The sequence below is a fragment of the Bison bison genome, unplaced genomic scaffold, assembly GCF_000754665.1.
Source record: "Bison bison bison isolate TAMUID 2011002044 unplaced genomic scaffold, Bison_UMD1.0 scf7180017864171, whole genome shotgun sequence".
In the NCBI taxonomy this organism is placed as follows: domain Eukaryota; kingdom Metazoa; phylum Chordata; class Mammalia; order Artiodactyla; family Bovidae; genus Bison; species Bison bison.
In genome coordinates, this window is record NW_011494743.1 from 661030 (window position 1) to 687108 (window position 26079).

Consider the following 26079-nt stretch of genomic DNA (forward strand, 5'->3'; position numbering starts at 1 on the left):
AAAGACCAGCAGGGGGGGGCACTCTTTCTGCCCCCTTCTGATATCTATGTCAGAAGCTTTCTCTATCTCTTTTATACTTTGATAAAACTTTATTACACAAAAGCTCTGATCAAGCCTCGTCATGGCCCTGGATTGAATTCCTCTCCTCCAGAGACCAAGAATTCTGGCATCTTTCATGACTCAACAACAACCTTTCAGTAGCCCACAGGATCTGCTTTGATAGTGACTCAAATAATATCTTTCCTATCGAAAAAAAGTGATTTGACATATTACTGTTTAAAAGGAGATTTCACTAAATGCTAAACTGTTCAGCATATCATCAAAATAAATACACAGAATGTAAAATTCTCTTGTTGTTGTTGCTCAGTCACTCAGTCATGTCTGACTCTTTGTGACCACATGGACTGAAGCACTATCTGGGCTTCCTTGTCTTTCAGTATCTCCCAGAGCTTGCTCAAACTCATGTCCATTGAGTTGATGATACCATCCAACCATCTTATCTTCTGTTGCCCCCTTCTCTTCTTGCTCTCAATCTTTCCCAGCATCTGGGGCTTTTCCAATGAGTTGGTTCTTTGCATCAGTGGCCAAAGTATTGGAGTTTCAGCTTCATCATGAGTCCTTCCAATTAATATTCAGGGTTGATTTCCTTTTGGATTAACTGGTTTGATCTCCTTGCTGTCCAAGGGACTTCCAAGAGTCTTCTCTGGCACTACAGTTCGAAAGCATCAATTCTTCAGCACTCAGCATTCTTTATGGTCCAACTCTCACATCTGTACATGACTACTGGAAAAACCATAGCTTTGACTATATTGGCTTTTGTTGGAAAACTTATGTATCTGCTTTTTAATACACTGTCTAGGTTTGTCATAGCTTTTCTTCCAAGAAAAGCTGCAGTCTCATCCATCGTGATTCTGGACCCCAAAATAAAGCCTGTCATGGTTTCCATTTTTTCCCCATCTATTTGCCTTAAGAGTTTACAAACCCTGAAAACCTGAGTCCACTTGAGAAACACAGATTTGCCCTAAATTCTATTTAATCTGTCATCCTTGCCCCTAGGAATCAGAAGATCCAGATGAGAGGGTACAGATGGATCTAACTTCATCCATCACCACTGCTGGAAAAAAACAGTATGTTGCCCTGATGACAGTTAGTCCTGCATTTTCCATCTGAGGACAGCTCATTGCTATTCCTGACTACATCTCTGTATTCTTCTGGCAACAAGTATTGTTGCTAAGATGACAATCTAAAGGAGCTCCAACCAAACTAACAGTCTACTCTCTAGGAGACAGATGTTCCATTTTTAAAAAGTTGCAATATGCTCATTTTCAAAGCATTTATTTAACACAACAATCAAATTTTAACTATAGAGTTAAATCCAAACTTACATTGTCCGCAAAGTTTCTACCTAAGCAATAACACATGAAGACTCCTGCTAACATATGTATTTCAGTCACCTTAATTGCTCAAAGATCAATTTTGGTTTTCAGCAATGGAAGTGAACCACTGATTTCATTCTCAGCTCACTGGTCTTAAGATTACTATCTCATTTTTTATGAAAACAGATGAAAAATCACTGGAGGCAGGATAAGGATTCTAACATTGTGTCTCTAAAAATAGCTGCTTTTAGATTGTTTCCACAGATTTGTCTCCATGGAAATTGGGTAGGAAATGTCACCACCAGCCAAAAGTAAGCAGTTTCCCATTTAAAGTCACTTGTTGGTTGTCAGAAGGGACCTGGTTCTGCAATTCAGGGTGCTATCACAGCATAAGTCTGTGAGAGTTTGAGAGCCTAGTATATAAATACATGAACAAGAAGGGTTTTTTGGTTTGCTTTGTCAATTCAGTTTTACTTTCAGAAGTTTTCCTTTGCCATTACCAGAGGGGAAAAACTGATCCTGGTCTTCAACCTTTGGTGAATATGCGAGTGTAATGTTTAGTCTTTTATTTATCCCCTTTATTTGAAAGGCATTAAGTTTGGTAAGCACTGTAATTTAGTTTCCCAAAGAGTAATCATTCCTTACTATGTACAAAGTCATAAACTTTAAAGAATTCTGGAAGTACATTTTTACAATCACCATGGTTATATCTGAACTTGCAGCAAGGAATGGCATTTTGCCAAAAACATGAAATAATTTGTTATGCTGGAAGTGTAAGAGAATAATAATTAGGTGTTAATAATTGTTTCGTTCTTGCTTTAAAATACTTTGGAATCCAGTAAAGAAATAAAATATATCCATTTATTTATTTTTTTTGACCATGAAATTTGATTGATTATTATTTTTTGTACTTTACAATATAGTATTGGTTTTGCCATACATCAACATGAATCTGCCACAGGTGTAAATGTATTCCCCATCCTGAACCCCCCTCCCACCTCCCTCCCCATACCATCCCTGTGGGTCATCCCAGTGCACCAGCCCCAAGCATCCTGTATCATGTATTGAACCTGGACTGGCGATTCGTTTCACATATGATATTATACATGTTTCAATGCCATTCTCCCAAATCATCCCACCCTCATCCTCTCCCACAGAGTCCAAAAGATTGTTCTATACATCTGTGTCTCTTTTTCTGTCTCGCATACAAGGTTATCATTACCATCTTTCTAAATTCCATATATATGCATTAGTATACTGTATTGGTGTTTTTCTTTCTGGCTTACTTCACTCTGTATAATAGGCTTCAGTTTCATCCACCTCATTAGAACTGATTCAAATGTATGCTTTTTAATGGCTAAGTAATACTCCATTGTGTATATGTACCACAGCTTTCTTTTCCATTCATCTGCTGACGGACATCTAGGTTGCTTCCATGTCCTGGCTATTATAAACAGTGCTGTGATGAACATTGGGGTACACGTGTCTCTTTCAATTCTGGTTTCCTCGGTGTGTATGCCCAGCAGTGGGATTGCTGGGTCGTATGGCAGTTCTATTTCCAGTTTTTTAAAGAATCTCCACACTGTTCTCCATAGTGGTTGTACTAGTTTGCATTCCCACCAACAGTGTAAGAGGGTTCCCTTTTCTCCACACCCTCTCCACCATTTATTGCTTGTAGACTTTTTGATAGCAGCCATTCTGACTGGCGTGAAATGGTACCTGATTGTGGTTTTGATTTGCATTTCTCTGATAATGAGTGATGTTGAGCATCTTTTCATGTGTTTGTTAGCCATCTGTATGTCTTCTTTGGAGAAATACCTGTTTAGGTCTTTGGCCCATTTTTTGGTTGGGTCATTTATTTTGATGGAATTGAGCTGCAGGAGTTGCTTGCATACTTTTGAGATTAATTCTTCGTCAGTTGCTTCATTTGCTATTATTTTCTCCCATTCCGAAGGCTGTCTTTTCACCTTGCTTAGAGTTTCTTTTGTTGTGCAGAAGCTTTTAATTTTAATTAAGTCCCATTTGTTTATTTTTGCTTTTATTTCCAATATTCTAGGAGGTGGGTCATAGAGGATCCTGCTGTGACTTATGTCGGAGACTGTTTTGCCTATGTTCTCCTCTAGGAGTTTTATAGTTTCTGGTCTCACATTTAGATTAATCCATTTTGAGTTTATTTTTGTGTATGGTATTAGAAAGTGTTCTAGTTTCATTCTTTTACAAGTGGTTGACCAGTTTTCCCAGCACCACTTGTTAAAGAGATTGTCTTTTCTCCATTGTATATTCTTGCCTCCTTTGTCAAAGATAAGGTGTTCATACGTGTGTGGATTTATCTCTGGGCTTTCTATTTTGTTCCATTGATCTATATTTCTGTCTTTGTGCCAGTACCATACTGTTTTGATGACTGCAGCTTTGTAGTATAGCCTGAAGTCAGGCAGGTTGGTTCCTCCAGGTCCATTCTTCTTTCTCAAAATTGCTTTGGCTATTTGAGGTTTTTGTATTTCCGTACAAATTGTGAAATTATTTGTTCTAGCTCTGTGAAAAATACCATTGGTAGCTTGATAGGGATTGCATTGAATCTATAGATTGCTTTGGGTAGTATACTCATTTTCACTATATTGATTCTTCTGATCCATGAACACAGTATATTTCTCCATCTATTAGTGTCCTTTTTGATTTATTTCACCAGTGTTTTATAGTTTTATATATATATAGGTCTTTTGTTTCTTTAGGTAGATATATTCCTAAGTATTTTATTTTTTTCATCGCAATGGTGAATGGAATTGTTTCCTTAATTTCTCTATTTTCTCATTGTTGGTGTATAGGAATGCAAGGGATTTCTGTGTGTTGATTTCATATCCTGCAAATTTACTATATTCATTGATTAGCTCTAGTAATTTTCTGGTGGAGTCTTTAGGGTTTTCTATGTAGAGGATCATGTCATCTGCAAACAGTGAGAGTTTTACTTCTTCTTTTCTAATCTGGATTCCTTTCATTTCTTTTTCTGCTCTGATTGCTGTGGCCAAAACTTCCAAAACTATATTGAATAGTAGTGGTGAGACTGGGCACCCTTGCCTTGTTCCTGATTTTAGGGGAAATGCTTTCAATTTTCCACCATTGAGGATAATGTTTGCTGTGGGTTTGTCATATATACTTCTATTATGTTGAGGTATGTTCCTTCTATGCCTGCTTTCTGGAGAGTTTTTATCATAAAGGGATGTTGAATTTTGTCAAAGGCTTTCTCTGCATCTATTGAGATAATCATATGGCTTTTATTTTTCCATTTGTTAATGTGGTGTATTACATTGATTGATTTGCAGATATTGAAGATTCCTTGCATCCATGGGATAAAGCCCACTTGGTCATGATGTATGATCTTTTTAGTGTGTTGTTGGATTCTGATTGCTAGAATTTTGTTAAGGATTTTTGCATCTATGTTCATCAGTGATATTGGCCTGTAGTTTTTTCTTTTTTTGTGGGATCTTTGTCAGGTTTTGGTATTAGGGTGATGGTGGCCTCATAGAATGAGTTTGGAAATTTACCTTCCTCTGCAATTTTCTGGAAGAGTTTGAGTAGGATAGGTGTTAGCTCTTCTCTAAATTTTTGGTGGAATTCAGCTGTGAAGCTGTCTGGACCTGGGCTTTTGTTTGCTGGAAGATTTCTGATTACAGTTTCAATTTCGGTGCTTGTGATGGGTCTATTAAGATTTTCTATCTCTTCCTGGTTCAGTTTCGGAAAGTTGTACTTTTCTAAGAATTTGTCCATTTCTTCCAAGTTGTCCTGTCTTGATCATTTTTATATATTAATAATAAAAAACCTTTAAAGGTTTCATTATTTTTTATTTTTATTATTAATATATAAAAATGATCAAGACAGGCATATGGAAATTAAATTTCAAAGGATATTTCTCTTAATTTGGTAGTGAATTGTTAAGGTAACCAAAAAGCTATTTGAAGTTATTTCCATAACACTACAGTTAAAAAAGCTTCCCCACATATTTATATCAGTATTTAAATGGAAATGTGTTTTTGAATATAATACCTTTACTCAATAGAGATATGGCAGAGTATATTTTGATTTATTAACCAATTTTCTTGCCCCTTCACCTACTTTCATTCAATCAGGTAGACAGTTTTGTGGGGTTGCATAAGGGAAAGGTTGTAGGCAGAAAATGGAAGAAAAAGTAATCAACTTTAGATTCTTAAGTCTCAAAAGGGTAGCCCTCAGGGTAACTGGAAAGAATACCAGATTTAGTTTAAAAGTGAACCAACCAAAAAATACATAAAAAACAATTCAAACATGATAGATAAGAGCCAGGCTACTCTCCAGGATGGGCAGAAGTCAAAGGAGGAACAGTGAGAAGCTGGAGGTTGGCAGGTTCCAAATAAGGGAGCCCCTCATAAAGCCCCCAGGCTAACTGTGCCAGTTGTCAGTTTGTTTACTCTCACTTCCAAATCCACCTTCTCTGCCCTGTTTGTGATACTGAAACATATGTCCCTTGTCAGCTGGCTGGATGTTCAGATCTATCAGCAGAGGGCGCTAGTAGAGGATTCAGCCTGTCTTTCTGGTTCCAGTGATACTCCTCCCTTACCTTAGTTGGGCAGCACTGAATGGTCAGCAGGGAAGGGAACTTCAAGTGGTGCTAACCCTCAGCCAAATTCAGTGGCACCAACCCTGCAACCAGCTTTCTGAAGAGTTCCATGGAGCAGAACCTACCTCTGGCACCTCATCTGGTTCCATGGAGGGCAGTTCCTAGCATGTTATCCTTACATGCTGCTTTCCAGCAGGCCCAAAGCACAGAACCTCAGAACATTTCTCTGGTTTTTCCAGTAAGGTCTGAACCTCAGCCCAGGATAGGGTGTCCTCTTTCATTTTGTTCCTTTCTTGGGTGCTCTTACTTAGCCCTATAAATAGTGACTTCCCTATCTGCTCTTATGGTCTTTAAATTTCTCTTCCCCTCCTCAGTAGACGCTGCTGCTAAGTCACGTCCGTTGTGTCTGATTCCTTGCAACCCCATGGACTGTAGCCCACCAGGCTCCTCCGTCCATGGGATTTCCCAGGCAAGAGTACTGGAGTGGGTTGCCATTGCCTTCTCCACCTCAATAGATGATACACTGTTATTATGAGTAATTCTTATATAAGTATTTAAGTGAAACCATCCCTGTTGAAATTATTGTGGTTTCTGTTCCCTGACTAGACTCTTAATGAAACAGATTTGGTTCCAGGATTGTCCAGGAGGAGCCACACAGATGGTATTTGAAAACTGGTTTGATTGTACCCTTGGAACTAAGCCCACTGATGGGTTATTTGCCAAGAGGACACAAGATGCTAGTGATCCATGGCACGCAGTGCTGCTGCAGTTCATCACAGTCATCTGGGTGAAGAGCCAACTGAAGGGAGCACCATGGAAGCCTGAGCGACTGCTACATTTGATGATCAGGCAGTATGAAGACCACACGGATGGGGAGGTAGGTGGGTCCTTCAGATGTACTGGAGCACTTACAGAGACAATGACAGGCTTGGGTCCTTTAACTGTCAGCTCAAATCATAGTCTAAGAGCCAGAAAGATTCCATGACAGCCCTAATAGAATGTACTTCTTGCTACCACAGCACTGGTATAGCTAATAATCAAACAGGAATCTAATTGAGTAGATTGCTGAGTTACAGTGTCAGCTGAATGCTCATTTCACCAAATTTCTCATGCAAAAGGCAAAAAAAAAAAAAAAAAAATTAGAATACTAAAACTCCAAGTAAGGACATGTTGTTGGACCCAGATAAAACTGACTATCTTGAAACTCAACTCACTCTGAGCTATCATTGCCAGCGGAAGTAGCTTTAAACCCTGCATCTGAGAAGACAAGCCTTCTTTTGCTTCAAAACTCTATACTAACCTCACCTAGGACAAATGAGGGCTAATATTTTTAAAAGAGATACTCATTCCTCTTAAGACCCACAATAGTGAGCTTTAAGTCAAGAACAAGGGTCATATCTCATATGACCCATCTCATATCATATTTCCTCTTTGGTAATGATGTGCACCAGTTCCCCTGGATATGGTATGATCCAGGGAAATATGATCCAGGGAAACTGGTACACATCATTACCAAAGAGGTAATAGCTTATACATTAAAAAAAAAAAAAAAAACTGCAAGATTTTGTTATTCCATATTAGTAGCAACCCAGAGAACATGCACAGGAGTGGATTCTAAGAGTGTCTCAAAGAGTTCTTCGGCAATATTAGCACCAAACTTGTACTTAAGATGAAAAGGAAATAAAAAGCTGGCACACTGACCTGAGTGATGTAGATGACTTTGTGCAGCTGGATTAGGATCTGCTGAATAGGATCACTGATCTGACGTACCTTCCTCTGTGACACAGCAATTCCTGCAGATGCTGTGGATAAAAAAATCTGCAGTTAGTGAAGACCCTGGTTTTCCCCTTCAAACACCATATTAATGGAAAAATGGGGTAAAATTCAGGGGGAAAAAAACAATTAAAGCAAAAACCCTCATCCTGCCAATGAAACATTATGTACAGAGTTTGTAACACTTCAATATGTTATGATATTGGATGCATAATTCCTTCCTTCTACTTCTCAGACCCCTGAGTAACATGATGATGTTACTGATAACATCTGGAAGACTATTTATCACTTGGAAAATTTGCTTGCAGTTACACCAGGCTGCCACTAGCAGTCAGTGGTGTCTTGTATACTGTGTCCACTGAAAAGGTAGGCATCAGACATGTGCAGTTAAGAGACTATCACACTTTAAAATTTGTAATTCATTATAGCAAATAAAACTAATTTTATTAAAACTACCAAAATGCAAATACTGAATAGGTAATCTTACAGAGCAAACAAAAAAACTAATAAATTATAATTTGTAATATAATCAACGGTTTGAAAATTGTTATGAATTATAATTTTCACCTCCCTTCGGGTATCAATAAGAGACATTTATAATGTATTCTGAATTCTCATCATAGAGCCACATCACTTTCACAGTCCTAGGCTAGCTTGGTGCCAAACTGCATATAAGCCACTTTCCCAGATTCACGTGTCATAGGCACAAGTTCCACTCTTAACTTCAAGGAATGTAAAGCTATTTAAAAGAAAGGCCTCAACCTCCATGTTAGTCACAGGTCCCCTCTGCCTCCTCTCAACCTCAGATCCACAACGGAAGAAAGACCAGATAGGTGGATGTATACTATCCTCTCTCCCATCTTCCTGTTCTTTCCCTGCCTTGCTACAACCTGTAGCATGCTTTCTAAAATAATGCTTTTCTTCCCAAATTCTCATTTTTAAAGAAAAGTTCCAAATACCTTCTTTTTTTACCTCAATGAAACCTTGAGTAGATGAAATTAAATGTGAACACAATCATTGCTTTAGCAACAGCTAAGATTTTGAAAAATGATTCTTATATAAGTGCTTTCTTAGAAGGCTTACATATTTTACCCCAAAAATTTATTTTTGAAACATTTATAGAGAAAATTTAATGTGGCTATTAAAAGATTCAATTTGTCTTACAATTAGCATATGAAAGTATATATTTAGGAAACTACAAAAAAAGAAAATATTCTTTTTCTTATGGGTGATTTTACTGTGTTGAGAAATTCACACAAGAAATCATCTAGTTCTAATCCATCTACATATAATACCATTTAAATGTTTGAAATTTAAAGGATCTACCTCCTCTAGGAACTGTGTCTAACTTCTTGTAAACATGAGTTACTTGACCTTTCAGATGAGGCTTAATAAATTACCCTTTAGTGTAAAAATGTGAAGATAAACCAGAAAGAATTAAGGTAGTTCTGAAATAGAAAACAGAGAACTGGGCATATCTGCTTCAGCCTGCAGAGATGGCCAAGTATACATACATTATATTTTCTACAGTAATGTTTCTTTGCAGAAATAATTATTCTTTTAAAATAAATTTTTTTATTTTTATAGTTTTATTTTTTAATTAATTTATTTTTTATTGAAGGATAATTGCTTTACAGAATTTTGCTGTTTTCTGTCAAACCTCAACATGAATCAGCCATAGGTATACATATATCCCCTCCCTTTTGAACCTCCCTCCTATCTCCCTCCCCACACCACCCCTGTAATTATTTGTTTGTCTAGACTGATATCTAAAACTTATGTAGTTTAGTTGATGTTTTATATCTGTGGCCATATATATAAAACAGAAATAGTTAGCTAGAATGCCTGCCTTCTGTACTACTCAATATGCAGTGCAACAATTTTTCTTTAAGACCCTTGGCCACTACTCTCTCAATCCCAGTAATTCCTCGAGTTTTGAAAATAGCTTTGATTTCTTACTCTCTAAAAAGTACATTTTAAAATGTATATTTACAGATGCCTATTATAAAATAGGCAGAAAATGTGCAATAACCTAAGTAATCACAGAAGAGACTCTAGAACCCCTGGGACCACCGTCCATCAGCCTTCTCCCCAGAGGCAACCTCTGATACCAGCTTGGTGCGTTGCCTTTCAGTTACTTTTCTATTTACATATTTCAGTGTGCACCTTCAGAGCAATATTTTTCAAACTATGGTTGAGTCCTGAATCAGTTTAATGAGCCAGGACCAGCTTTTGAAAAGTGGAAAGGAATGGCACGGAATAAAACAGGATAGAAAAATGTCAGAGTACTGCATGTAGTAAGGGTTCACTCAGTCTAGATATGAAATGTGTGCCTTCCTGAGGATCATTTCCAAAAAAAAACACTTTGAAAGCTACTATTGTAGAAAATCTATAGTGCTACCTCATGCTTTCTTTCCCTTTTTTTAAATAAATGGTGACACATTGTAAGTCTGGTTACAATTTTTATTCTGTCTTGGAGATTATTTCTTATCAAATATAGTTATATAATTTCTTATCAGTTATAGCTCATTTTTAATGACCACCATTGAACAGTACTACATGTTCTGCAGGCATGTTCTGTATGCATGCATACACTTCTGTCTTGATAGGGACTTAGTTTTCTTTCAACTTATTATGATGGTAAATGATGCTGCAGTGAATATATGTGTTCATACAGTGAATATGTGTGTGTGTGCCTCACTGTGCATAGTGCAAGAGGTCTTTTAGTGTAAATGAGAAATTAAGTAGCTGGGCCCTTTGATACATATATTTGCAATTTTAACAAATACATGTTAAAGGAGCTGAATCAATTTGCACTCTAACCAGAAGAGAATCCACTTTTCTATCCCTTGATCAACACTATAGTCAAACTTTTCAATTTTACCATTGTGATTTTGTTTTGTTTTGTGTTTATCTCAATGCTGATGAGGTGCTGCACTTCTTTGGTGAATTTTCTGTTTCCCAAGTTTCTTTTTTCTTATTGATTTGTATATGCCCTTTACATTGTCTGAATACTAATCCTTTCACTGTATTTTATATGTTATAAGTATTTTCCCCTAATCTGTTACTTCTGTTCAGTTTAAAGGGAAATTCCCAACCCCATCACCTAGACTAAAGACAGTCTCTCAAGGATATCTGCTGCTGTTATGCCATGACAAGTCAGGATTGCATGACCAGTTCAGCACTCTGGGTGCTCTGGCAGGGTTACTGAGATGTGAGTGATCACATGGGTTAGGACTGGGGAGAAGAAATAAATTTAAGGTTCATAATGATGGGAGTCTGACTATAACACTTGCAAACCCTCTTGATTTCCTGAACAACTTCAGCTAATCCTCGGTAGGATACTTTTTATTCCTCCTTTTCTACCTTATCAAATCATCACTGTTTTTTATATTCCCTATCCCAAAATATGTAGCCATTAGTAATTTTAGGAAAACAAAAATAATAAAAATCCAAATATATATCTTTAAAATTTTTATTCATTAGACATTAATAACTACCAACTTCATGGCAAACGTTAGTCATATAAAGCATCCTCCCTGTCTTTCAGATTAGCACGCTGAAAATACTATACTTAACTATTCACCAAAAATATAACACATATTTATATTGACAATTTTATTAAAAGAAATTTCCCTTAAAAAGAGATCATAGGTGGAATTCCCTGGTGGTTCAGTGGTTAGGAATCTATGTTCTGTCAAGGGCCTGGGTTTGTTCCCTGGTTGGGGAACTAAGATCCTGCATGCTACAGAATGTGGCCAGGAAAAAAAAAAAAAAAAGATGCCATATAAACTGATCTTATGTCAATGTCAGTCATGCATAGTATGTTCATGATTCATACCTATATACTTTCTGCTGCAAAAGATAGAAAGCATTTGGTCTCGTTAAAATTTAAATAAAATCAAAGTTTAAATTGGAACACTATTCCTTTTATGGTTTTATTAAAATAGGGAGCTGAATTAGTGTTTTAAAACTTAGGAGGAAACCACAAAATTCATTATAAGTGGCAATTTACTTAAAATGCCAAACAATAATATCTGCTAGCTCACTGTGTGGTGGACATGACACTGAACAGCTAAGTCTCCCCTCTGAGGTGGTGGTAGGAGGACCTGGAGAGGTGCTGGCAAGGGTTTCACACATGTCGTCTCATGTGGTCCTCGTAACTGTTCTGAACGGTGTCCTCATTTTACAGATAACTGAAATTAAGAAGAGTGTCCAACCAAGCCTGAAGAACTGGGACCTGCAATTAGATGTGCCCTAACTCTACACTTACTCACCTCTCCTAACTTGTTACCAGGAGACCATGAAACCATGGACCACGTAACCTAACACGTATGCTCCTTCCCACACCTGAAATACTACTTCTTTTCTTAAAAGGAGCTGCTATTTCTAACACGTTCTCATTGTACCTTTTAACATTTAATGGATCAAATATTTTTTAAAAGCAAGTACATGTAATAAATTGGAAACATTATGTCTTCATACCCTGTGCAGTGCACTATATCTGGTTTATTATCTCATGACACATTACAATAGTGAAGTTAGGGGCCCACTCCCGGTCCAGTCTACTGAAGTCACAATTCACAGCACAAGCTCTGAACCTCTTAGTTACTACAAAATGATCAAGAGATGGACTACACATATTCCCCAATTGACCAAGACATAGTATACTATTTTTCTGAATTTTCTCTGCTAAGAATCAGGGATTTTTGAACAACAGGGGAAGGGAAAGTTTACAGCAGGAGCTCCCTGAAAAAGTTAAAAAAAAAATTAGGGGCAAGGCCAAGATGACTGAGAGGGAAGACATGGAGTTTCTGTTACCCTACAATTAGGATACTCACTAGATGCTGGTGGGGGGCCTCTGAAAACCAGGCAGATGGGTGGAACCACTAAGCAATCAGGTAGGATGTGAATGGGAGCAAAGAGGGGAGGAAAAGTGGAGGCCAGACAGGACTAGTGTGGCTGAGGAGTGACTGGGAGCACCCAGAGAGGCATGCTTGCCTCCAGGATGTTAACAGGGAGTAGAAAGGACCTTCAAAGGTTGTAGGATGAGGAGGGGGGAATGTGCTTGGCATTCCCTCCTGCCCACTTGGCCCCAGGGAGCTTGCACAGGCTTCAAGCCTGGTCCTGTGCCCTTCAGGGACCTCTCTGCCCACGTGAGTACTGGGGATGTGAGAGGGAGTGGGAAGAAGGATGCAAGCCAAACTGGGGAGCCCTCAGGGGTCAGGAGAAGTGCCTGCTGCTCCCTTGCCCACTGAGCCCATGGGAGTCATCTAAGGCCCTGGGCCTGGCTCTCCAGCCTCTGGGGCCCTCTCTGCCCTTTAAGGTGCCTTTCACCCTACAGGACCTACTCTGCCTATGTAGGTCCTATGGGTGTGAGAGGAGAGGAGTATGAGGAAGAGCCAAGCCCTGGGGGAAGAGTCACTTGGGATTCAGAGGATCAGGGAACCTGCCTGGTATTCTACCCACTTGGCCCCAGGGAGCCTCCTGGGGCCCCAGGTGTGATCCTGCACACCCTAAGGCAGGAGAGGCTGCAGAGTCCCCCTCAGCTAGGCTGAACCCAACCCCCAACCAGGGCCTTTTCCAGCAGTGTAGGTCCTGAATCAGGACCCTGCCCCTGCCTAAAGCTAGCCTCCACATAAATCCAGCCCCTGCCTAAGCCCTGCCCCTCACAGCTGAGGTTTTTCTGTCTTTTTGTTGCTTTTGTCATTGTTTTGTTTTGTTTGGTTTGTTTTTTTTTTTGTTCTTTGCCATTATCGAGTTCTGTTTTACCCTTCAGTGGTTCTTTTGTATATATTCTTCTTATTTTTTAATAAAATAACTGTTAATTTTCTGAATTCATTTTATTTTTTTTGTTGTTATTATTATGCTCCCTTTTTGGAGAAGGCAATGGCACCCCACTCCAGTACTCTTGCCTGGAGAATCCCATGGATGGGGGAGCCTGGTAGGCTGCAGTCCTTGGGGTCTCTAAGAGTTGGACACGACTGAGCGACTTCACTTTCACTTTTCACTTTCATGCATTGGAGAAGGAAATGGCAACCCACTCCAGTGTTCTTGCCTGGAGAATCCCAGGAACAGGGGAGCCTGGTGGGCTGCCGTCTATGGGGTCACACAGAGTCGGACACGACTGAAGTAACTTAGCAGCAGCAGCATGCTCCCTTTTATTTTGTATGATCATTTATGATTTTTTTCTTCTTCGCTACTGGAGCTTAGTTTTACCCTCCAGTACTTGTTTTATATAGATTATTATTTTTCTGAATATATGTTAGTTTTCTAAATTTAATTTGTAATTATTTGCATTGCCCTGCTCCTTTTTTTGGCAGGCCCTGTGGCTTGCAAGATCCCACTTCACGGGCCAGAGATCAGGCCTGGGCTCCTGAGGTGGGAGAACTGAGTCAGAACCACTGGACTAACAGAGAACATCATGCCCCAGGGAATATTAATTGGGGTAATACTTAAGAATAAATTTACGTAAGAAAGCAAAAGATTTCAGAAGACTGAGAAAGCTTCAGTGTTCTCAGAAAACTATAAAACTCTGATGAAAGAAATCAAAGAGGACACAAACGGAGAGATATACCATATTCTTGGATTAAAAGAATCAATATAGTAAAGATGAATATACTACCCAAAGCAATCTACAAATTCACTGCAATTTCTATCAAATTGCCATGGCAATTCCACAAAATTGGAACAAAAAAATCTTACAGTTTGTATGGAAACACATAAGACCCCAAACAGCCAAAGTAACCTTGAGAAAGAAAAATGGAGCAGGAGGAATCAGTCTTCCTGACTTCAAACTTTACTAAAAAGCTACAGTAATCAAAATAGTATGGTACTGGCACAAAAACAGAAATATAAACCAATGGTTCAGGATAGAAAGCCCAGATATAAACCCATGGACCTAAAATCACCTAGTCTACAACAAAGGAGGTAAGAATATACAATGGAGAAAAGACAGCCTCTTCAATAAGTGGTGCTGGGAAATCTAGACAGGTACATGTAAAAGAATGAAATTAGAATACTACCTAATATCATACATAAAATAAACTCAAAATGAATTAAAGACCTAAATGTAAGACTATAAAACTCTTGGAGGAAAACAAAGGAAAAACACTCTTTGACATAAATCACAGCAAGATCTTTTTTGAGCCACCTCCTGAAATAATGAAAATAAAAACAAAATAAACAACTGGGATCCAATTACACTTAAAAACTTTTGCACAACAAAGGAAACCATAAGCAAGACAAAAAGACAAACCTCAGAATGGACAAAATATTTACAAACAAAGCCGTGGACAAAGGGTTAATCTCCAAAATATACAATCAGCTCATGGAGTTAAATATTTTAAAAAATAAAATTAAAAAATAGGCAGAAGATCTAAATAGACATTTCTCCAAAGAAGAAATATAGATGGCCAATAAACACAAGAAATGATGCTCAACATCACTAATTATCAGAGAAATACAAATCAAAACTACAATGAGGCACCAGTTCATACCAGCCAAAATGGCCATCATCAAAAAATCCACAAACATCAAACGCTGGAGAGGGTGTGGAGAAAAGGGAACTCTCTTACACTGTTGGTTGGAATGTAAATTGGTACAGCCACTGTGGAGAACAGTACGGCGATACCTTAAAAAACTAAACACAGAACTACCATATGATCCAGCAATCCCAAAACAGGCCATATACCCTAAGAAAACCACAACTCAAAAAGACACACGTACCCCAGTGTTCATCACAGCACTATTTACAATAGCCTGGACATGGAAGCAACCTAGATGTCCATTGACAGATGAATGGATAAGGATGTGGTACATATACACAATGGAATATTATTCAGTCATAAAAAGGAATGAAATTGGGTTAGTAGTAGGGATGTGGATGAACCTAGAGCCTGTCATACAGAGTGAAGTGAGTAAAAAAGAGAAAAATATCATATATTAATGCATATATGTGGAATCTAGAAAAATGGTGTTGATAAACTTATTTGCAGGGTAGGAACAGAGGCACAGACATGGAGAACAAAGCTGAATGTATGTGCCCTATGTTCGAACTATACTACAAAGCTACAGTAGTCAAAACAGTATGGTACTGGCACAAAAATAGACACATAGATCAATGGAACAGAGTAGAGAGCCCAGAAATAAACCTACACACATGTGGTCACCTAATCTATGACAAAGGAGGCAAGAATATAAAACGGGGAAAACAGAGTCTTTCAACAAATAGTTCTGGGAAAACTGGGCAGCTACATTTAAAACAAGATTAGATCATTTCCTCATACCATATACAAAAATAGGGCTTCCCTGGTGGCTCAGCTGGTAAAGAATCCACCTGAAATACAGGGGACCTGGGTTCGATCCCTGGGTTGGGAAGATCCCCTGCATAAGGGAAAGGCTACCCACTGCAGTATTCTGGCCTGGAGAATTCCAGGGACTGTATAGTCCATGGGGTCGCAAAGAGTCAGACACTACTGAGAGACTTTCACTCACTCATGATACAAAACTAAACACAAAAGAGAGATTAAAGGCTTAAATGTAAAACTAGAAACCATAAAATTAAAAGAAAACATAGGCAGTACACTCTGATACAGGCCTTAGAAATATTTTTTTGGATATGTCTTCTCAGACACAGCAAACATAGGCAAAAATAAACAAATCAGATTTAATCAAACTTAAAAGCTTTTGCACAGTGAATCAAACTATAGACAAAATGAAAAGACGAACTATTGAATGGGAGAAGATATTTGCAAAAGATATGTCTGATAAGGGGAATATCCAAAATAAATTGAAAACGCATACAATTCAATATAAAAAAGTTTAAAATGGACAGAGCACATTAATAGACATTTCTCCAAAGAAAACATACAGCTGGACAATGGAAACATAAAAAGATGCTCCAATTTGTTAATCATCAGGGAAATTCAGATCAAAACTACCATGAGAAATCAACTTTTACCTGTCAGAATGGCTATAGCCAAAAGACAACACATAAATGTTGGCAATGATGTGGAGAAAAGGGAACCCTAGTATACTGGTGGTGAGAGTGTAAATTGGTTCAGCCACTATGGGAAGCAGCACGGAATTTCCACAAAAATTAAAAATACAACTACCATATGACCCAGCAATCCCACTTCTGGTTACATATCTGAAGAAAACAAAAAAACACTAATTCAAAAAGATGTATGTACCCCAGTGTTCATAGCAGCATCATTTACAATTGTCAAGGTGTGGAAGCAACCCAAGTGCCCACTGACAGATGAATGGATAAAAAATATATGGTGTGTATATATGCAATGGAATATTATTCATCCATAAAAAGGAATTAAATTCTGCCATTTTTCAGCAATGTGGATGGACCTAGAGAATATTATGCTTAGTGAAAAATGTCACACTGAGGAAGATAAATACTGTGTGTGTTTTCACTTATATATGGAATCTAAAAAATAAAGCATATGAATGCATAGAGCAAAACAGAAACAGATTCACAGAGAACAAACTATGCTTTAATATACTATATTTGTTCTTTTCTTTCTGACTTATTTCACTCCGTATATCAGACTCTTGGTTTATCCACCTCACTAGAATTGACTCAAATTCATTCATTTTTATGGCTGAGTAATATTGCATTCCAGTCCATTCTGAAGATCAGTCCTGGGTGTTCGCTGGAAGGCCTGGTGCTAAAGCTGAAACTCCAATACTCTGGCCACCTCATGCAAAGAGTTGACTCATTGGAAAAGACCCTGATGCTGAGAGGGATTGTGGGCAAGAGGATGAGATGGCTGGATGGCATCACCAACTCGATGGACTTGAGTTTGAGCAAATTCCGGGAGTTGGTGATGGACAGGGAGGCCTGGCATGCTGCAATTTATGGAGTCGCAAAGAGTTGGACATGACTGAGTGACTGAACTGAACTGAACTGAATATTGCATTGTGTATATGTACCACAACTCCTTTATCCATTCGTCTGTCATGGACATCTAGGTTGCTTCCATGTCCTGGCTATTACAAATAGTGCTGCAGTGAACATTGGGGTACATGTTGTCTTTTTGAAATGTGGTTTCTCCAGGTATATGCCACTTACTTATATCTAATTGTACCTCTTAACCCCCTTCCCCTTTCACCTTTCCCTCTCCCTACTGGTAAACACTAGTCTGTTCTCTGTGAGTCTGTTTCTGTTGAGAAAGTAAATCAAATGAAAGAAATAGATATTTGGAAAATAGTAATACAGACAGTACTCAGAAATGGCCAAATTTGTACGGTGGTAATGTGTAAGTGAAAAAGGTTAGTAAAATAGAGCTAAAATAGTTAACATGCATACTTTGCATGTTATGCATGTTTATTCATTTATTCATTCCATGTTAATTACTGCTAATACTTTCGTCTACTCAGTACAAAAATTCCTAAGTTTTCAATTCTGTTGTCAAATTACTATTATTTAATCTAAGGAATATGTTATAAAATAAATTATTTGCAGAATCTAATTAGTATTAAAAGGCAGAAAAGAGAATTTTTAATAATAGTGTTGAAATGGCTTCATGGTTATTTGTTTTACAGGAGTTCAGAAGTGCATTAAATACTGCCATATGGCCACAATATGAGCCTAGAAGTTCACATTTTAAGAGTATGCTATCACATTCTAATACGGCCATTCGACACTCTAAAGTAATAGTTTTCACCCTTTGTTCTGCCATAGCAAATGGAAAATGATGCTCACATTCTAGATTTAGTCCTGGGAATATACCCAGGTTCTGACAAAATTCTCTCTTCTCTGACAGTTTTTTCCAGAACATTTAGGCAATACAGGACTAAAGCTGTTGTTCATATACAGTGGAATGAATCCTCATTTGCACAAGAGGCAATCTAAGTGGGGCCTATACCAGTTGTTTGTCATTTGGCAAAGCAACCAATTCGTCCAAGAACACCTGCAACATTTAGAAAAGTATGACTTTTATAATATGCAGAAAAACCAGTCTGCATTAGACTAATAAAAATATGGTTTTTTCACTGTAATGTGGAATAACTCTTAGGTAATAACTCAAATTTTCTCCATATGCATTACTGTGTTCTATAATATTAGTCAAAACTGTCATTCCTTTATAGGTAAACTTTAGCATTCACTGACAACACTTAAAATGCTATAGTATATTCTGTTTTAAATTTAAATGCATGAATTGGTAAATGTTTAAAAAGCAGATAGTATAACAAACTGTAGGTCTAAGAAATGTAATATATTACATGTTATCCATGCTAAAGAGTTTGTTTAAATATCCAGAGATCTGATTAATTTTGCAGACATAAAGTCAAGTCTTGAACTAACTAACTCAAAATACCCTTTAGGAAAAGTAATTCTTTTTATGAATCACAACTGAACTTCAAATTGCTTACATATGTATATGTTTTGCTCTCACTGTTTTAAAATTAATAACAATCATTTTAGCTTCATGGCTATATTATGAACTTACCTTGTACCAAAATAGCTGGAGTGGGGCATGGTCAACATAACATCTTAATAATGTTTTGGACACCTTAACAAAGTTATCTCTTTTCTGCATCTATGCTGATCATGTAAATGCCCCCAAACTGTCAATAAGTCTTCTAAAGCAAATTTAATAAATGTGGAGACACAGACTAGTATTACAGTAAATCAATTCACATCTCCTAAAAGTTCATATGTATTAACTCTACAAAAGAACACAAATTAAGGAAGTTAAAGTGAAAATAACTTTAAGCAATAATTCCAAATTAACCAAAGTAGTAAAACAGAACTTTATACTTGAGTCATATACATATGTTAAAAGCACAATCACTAAGTTTTTTTCCTGAATTATCCAGGTTTAGTTAAAAGCTTTACTGTTACTGTTGAACATTTGGTCCACTTTAATAGAAATTAGAAATGTTAAAACACACTCTTTTTTTCTCAAACAATTACTATAATCCATTATACTTTAAGAATTCATAATTTCTACCTTATTAGAGAAACAATTTGATATAACATTGCTTTAATCAAATACAAATAAGTAAAAAGAATTATCTGCATCAGAGTAAAGGAGATAGAAGAAAAGATATGCTTTACTCTCTTATATCGTATAGGTGCACAGCTTATAGAAATACGTATGTAAAACATAGTTACTATTTCTGGTAGTAGGTATGCACTGTTAGCTTCAAAATTTAACTGGCTAACATTCCTACCAAAGCAAAAACACAAACTTTAGAAAAATAGCTCATATATCTAATGAAATAAGTGAACACAGAAAGCACCTTGACACTGTTAATTTGCCAAACTATATATAATAATAATGGACAGATGAAACGAGATTCTCCTGTTGTTTGTACTAGAGTTGCCTCCCAAGCATCATTTGGGTATTCAGGCCCAATCACAATTCTGTGTTCACCCATTGTGTGCTTGAGACCAATGTTATCTAATATAAGTACTACCATGGTGTTTGAGACTGTGGAGAATCACAGTGGGAAGGCTGTGGGACTGCCACCCCGTCACTAACTCAGCCTCTACCTCCTTAACGTGGGCACTGAGCAGGAGGGGTGGCACTTTCAGAAGCAGGTCAAGAGGCAGCAAAGCTGAAGAAATAAAAGGGGGAAAGACATGAGACTGTAATACAAATTGCACTGAATTTCAGGGTGGCATGTGTGATGTTACTGCTGACAAAGCTAAATTACCTGGTCTCAGTCTGGATCCTATTCCACCAGTGAAGTCTCTGTAAGCAGAATGAGAAGGTTTATTCAACTTGGATTTGACTAACATTTATTGAAAGCTTATATCCCACTATGGTTTATAAAACCATATGAAAATATAGGTTTGTTTTTCCTAAAGATGTCCTCAAGAGTTTAATAAAGGGAGAAAAGAGACATAATTGAACCCAGAGCAGAGCTGACATTCTATGAGCAATGGAAGAACCTGGTTGCATTACAGTTGTTCATGAGCTCTAAGAATAATTATAAGCCTAAATCTTAGGCTTGAATGATTTTCTTGTCACATTTAAAATCAAAATACTTGAACTACCCTGGTGGCTCAGTGGTAAAGAATCTTCCTGACATACAAGAGACATAGTTTTGATATCTGATCCAGGAAGATCCCACATGACTTGCAGCAACGAAGCCCTTGTGCCACAACTATTGAGCCTGTGCTCTGGAGCCTGGGAATCACAACTACTGAGCCTGTGTGCCGCGACCACTGAAGCCGATGTGCTTTAGAGCCCATGCTCTGCAACGAGAGAAGCCATTGCAGTGAGAAGCCTGTGCACCGCAACTAGAGAGCAGCCCCAGCTCGCCCCAACTAGAGATAAGCCCGCACAGCAAGGAAGACTCAGAACAGCCAAAAATAGATTAAAAAATAAAATAAAAAATACTTATTTTGTATGAAAAAGAAATAGCATTTAAAATTTTATATGTAGTATGTTCCATGCTTTATTCCTGCTGTCTTAAAGAAGAAACTATAACTCGTCCTATGAAATGAGATAATTTTTACATTTAAGAAGATTATATTTTTCCTTATTTTCTCAGCATTATTACCATCACTTTTTTGCCCTATTCTAAAACTTAGGATTTCCTTATCATTATGCAAGTTCGTCTCAGGACCTTTCACCCAGTGGAAGAGTCATTAGACCCTACTGAGGACAGCCATAAATAACCTTCAATCTTGTTTTATCTACTAGAATCTAGAGAGACAAGTTCTTAACATTTTTTTTAAGAAATAAGAAATATCTATCAGATCAGATCAGATCAGTCGCTCAGTCATGTCCAACTCTGCGACCCCATGAATCACAGCACGCCAGGCCTCCCTGTCCATCACCAACCTGACAAATTATAAGAACCATACTTTACTGCAACACGACCAAAGTACATCAAACATCCTCTATGGTTAAGGCACATGATAGGTGTTTACTAGGTGGGAACTGATATAGGGACTCAGACACAAATAAACATGACTGATAATTCTATTACCCCAACCCTTTCACTACAGTCACAGAAATTTTGATACGTACATGCAACACATACCCAAGTTATCAAGCCTAGCAAATTTGGCACTCATTCACCCACCACTCAACTTAATTACTAGAATAATATCAAAATGTGTGCATCTAACTGTGAATTCCTTCCCTCTCCATTTCCATCTTCCAATCCCCCACCAATCCACTCCTCTCTTGATCCTATTTATTTTTTCTGTCCCATTCCAGCCCATATTTCCAGACCCTTGAAAATTAAATGAAATTCATCAGTTTTACATAGGTAATACATTCTTTTTACACCTGGAATAAGGTCATGTGTTTACATAAGGAAAAGGGATGATCCCTGCCTCATATTTTCAAAGAGGGGCATAATCTTAGCAGTGTCCATATAAGTGTGGGCAGAAGCCTCGGGATTGAGCAGAGGGGTAGAACGTCTGTTCCAGCAAATCATTCCCTTGCACACAGGTTACTCCTCAGCAAGGGCAAATGCATAGCCCACACCATAATCTTCTAGACAAGCCCAGCACTGTCCAACAGAAATATGCAAACTACAAACATAAGTCTAAATATTCTGGCAGCCACAGTTTTAAGAAGTAGAAAGAAAAAAGTGAAATTAATAACATTTTAAACTAAAATAACCAAAATATTATTTCAACATGTACTAAATATAAATATTAATATAATTTTTAAAATTTAAATGAAATTTAAAATTCTCGGGACATACAGGCTACCTGGTCCCAGGGCAGAGCCTAAGAGTGGCAGCAGTGGCCATTGCTAGCACTTACTCAAGAAGCATCAGAAGTTTCCTGGATTCTGATGGGGATGCTCTACCACAGCTAACCTCTGACACACCCCATGAGTCCACACAGCTCTCTGCTAGCCCAGCAGAGCTGTTCCACAAATGTGTAGGGGGTGGTGGCAGAGGCAGGGAGAAATGATCGGCTATGAAAAACAAAGGGGGCTTACATCTGAGTCAGTATCCGACTGGAGCTGCAGATGCTTACATGGTCAGTGCATTAGATCTCTGTCAATGTACAGACCACACTTGTTTTAGCACCCCATGCCACTGAAGCAAATGTCTTGGTGCATGGAAGAGGGGGCGGAAATCCACTTAAAGGGGATAGAGCTAGCTTCTTCCCTGGTAATTTAAAAGCAGACCTCACCTCTAACAGGGCAGTGATGGCCACTGGGCAGAGAGGAAGCCCTGCCTCAGATCTGGTGCCAAGTCTAGCCCCTCCATCTCTAGCACCACTGCCTATCAAGGGGATAGCTTCCAGCACATCCTGAGGAAAGGTATAACTGGCATCCACCTCAAATCCAGATCACCCATCAGAGGCAGGTACAAGGCACACATAGTGTGCAGAGGGATGCTCCCACATAAAAACAGCCATTTCAAGACTGCAGTGGACAACTGTTTCACCTAAAGTAATAGAGACAGAGAAAGCTAAATAAAAAGAACTACTGTCAACTGAAAAAGCAAAAGAAAACCCCTGAAAAATAATGAAACAGAAATAAACAATTTACCACAAGAGAACTTAAAACATGATTAATAACAAACTTAATAAAGGAAAAGAACTGATCTCAACAATGAACATTTTAAAATATTAAAAAAAGACCCAATCAGAAACTTGCAGGATACAAGGTCAATACACAGAAATCACTTGCATTCCTGTATACTAACAATGAAAAATCAGAAAGAGAAATTAAGGAATCAACTCCATTCATGATTGCAACAGAGAATAAAATATCTAGGAGTAAACCTACCTAAGGAGACAAAAGAACGGTATGCAGAAAATTAAAGACACTGGTGAAAGAAATCAAAGACAACATAAACAGATGGAGAGATATTTCATGTTCTTGGGTAGGAAGAATCAATACTGTGAAAATGACTACACTACCAAATACAATCTACGGATTCAATGCAATCCTTATCAAATTACCAATGGCAATTTTCACAGAACTAGAACAAAAAATTTCACAATGCATATGGAAACACAAAAGATCCTGAATACCCAAAGCAGTCTTGAGAAAGAAGAATGGAGCTGGAGGAATCAACCTTCCTGCCTTCAGACTATACTACAAAACTACAGTCATCAAGACAGTATGGTACTGGAACCAAAACAGAAGTATAGACCAATGGAACAAGATAGAAAGCCCAGAGATAAACCTACCCCTCTATGGGTAGCTTATTTTCAACAAAGGAGGCAAGAATATACAATGGGGCAAAGATAGCCTTTCAATAAGTGGTGCTGGGAAAACTGGACATATGCATGTAAAAGAATGAAATTAGAACACTTTCTAAAACCATACAGAAAGATAAACTCAAAATGGATTAAAGACCTAAACGTAAGATCAGAAACTAAAAAACTCTTAGAGAAAAACATTGGCAGAACACTCGATGACAGAAATCAAAGCAAAATCCTCTATGACCCACCTCCTAGAGTAATGGAAGTAAAATAAAAAATAAACAAGTGGGACCTAATTAAACCTAAAAGCTTTTGCACAGCAAAGGAACCTACAAACAAGGTGAAAAGACAACCCTCATAATGGGAGAAAATAATAGCAAAGGAAAGAACTGGCAAAGAATCAATCTACAAAATATATAAGCAATTCATACAACTCAATACCAGAAAAACAAACAACCCAATAAAAAAGTGGGGAAAAGACCTAAACAGACATTTCTTCAAAGAAGACATTCAGATACCTAATAAACACATGAAAAGATGCTCAACATTGCTCATTATTAGAGAAATACAAATCAAAACTACAAAGAGATACCACCTCACACTACTCAGAATTGCCATCATCAAAAAGTCTACAAACAATAAATGCTGGAGAGGATGTGGCGAAAAGGGAATTCTCTTGCATTGCTGGTGGGAATGTAAACCAATACAGCCACAAAACCACTATATGACCCAGCAATCCCACTACTAGGCATATACCCTGAGGAAACCAAAATTGAAAAAGACACAAGTACCCCAATGTTCATTGCAGCACTGTCTACAATAGCTAGAACATTGAAGCAATGTAGATGTCCATTGACAGATGAATGGATAGAGAAGCTGAGATACATATATACAATGGAATATTACTCAGCCATAAAAAGGAAAGCATTTCAGTCAGTTCTAATGAGGTGGATGAACATAGAGCCTATTATACAGTGAAGTAAGTCAGAAGGAGAAATATAAATATCACATATTACCACATATATAAGGGATATAGAAAGATGGCACTGATGAATTTATTTGCCCGGCAGATCATAAACTCCTTATTGCCAAATTCAGACTTAAGTTGAAGAAAGTAGGGAAAACCACTGGACCATTCAGGTATGGCCTAAATCAAATCCCTTATGACCTATACAGTGGAAGTGAGAAATAGATTTTTAAGGGACTAGATCTGATAGATTGTGTCCATAGTGCCTGATGAACTATGGATGGAGGTTCGTGACATTGTACAGGAGACAGGAATCAGGACCATTCTCAAGAAAAAGAGATACAAAAAGAAAAATGGCTGCTTGAGGACACCTTACAAATAGCTGTGAAAAGAAGAGAAGCAAAAAGCAAAGGAGAAAAAGAAAGATATACCCATTTGAATGCAGAGTTCCAGAGAATAGCAAGGAGACATAAGAAAGCCTTCCTCAGTGGTCAATGCAAAGAAATAGAGGAAAACATAGAATGGGAAAGACTAGAGATCTTTTCAAGAAAATTAGAGATACCAAGGGAACATTTCATGCAAAGATGGGCACAATAAAGGACAGAAATGGTATGGACCTAACAGAAGCAGAAGATATTAAGGACAAGTGGCAAGAATACATAGAAGAACTGGACAAAAAAGATTTTCATGGCCCAGATAATCACAATGGTGTGATCACTCACACTCACCTAGAGCCAGACATTCTGGAATGTGAAGTCAAGTGGGCCTTAGAAAGCATCACTACGAGCAAAGCTAGTGGAGGTGATAGAATTCCAGCTGAACTATTTGAAATCCTAAAAGATGATGCTGTGAAAGTGCTGCACTCAATATGCCAGCAAATTTGGAAAACTCAGCAGTGGCCACAGGACGGGAAAAGGTCAGTTTTCATTCCAATCCCAAAGAAAGGCAATGCCAAAGAATGCTCAAACTGCCGCACAATTGCACTCATCTCACATGCTAGTAAAGTAACACTCAAATTCTCCAAGCCAGGCTTCAGCAATACGTGAACCGTGAACTTCCAGATGTTCAAGCTGGTTTTAAAAAAAGCAGAGGAACCAGAGATCAAATTGCCAACATCTGCTGGATCATAGAAAAAGCAAGAGAGTTCCAGGAAACATCTATTTCTGCTTTATTGACTATGCCAAAGCCTTTGACTATGTGGATCACAATAAACTGTGGT

At 37.9% G+C, this 26079-nt stretch overlaps 1 protein-coding gene across 4 annotated transcripts in view; it reads right to left on the minus strand.

Annotated features, from left to right (window-relative positions):
• The window catches only part of NEK10 (NIMA-related kinase 10), a 272823-nt gene that overhangs the window by 39240 nt on the left and 207504 nt on the right, over window positions 1-26079 (minus strand). For all 4 annotated transcript variants that reach the window (XM_010842043.1, XM_010842042.1, XM_010842040.1 and 1 more), the window contains 2 exons: window positions 20419-20456; window positions 7666-7766 (listed from right to left, as the gene is read on the minus strand). In XM_010842043.1, coding sequence (XP_010840345.1) covers window positions 7666-7766; window positions 20419-20456 — 139 coding nt within the window. The remainder of the gene's footprint in view (window positions 1-7665; window positions 7767-20418; window positions 20457-26079) is intronic.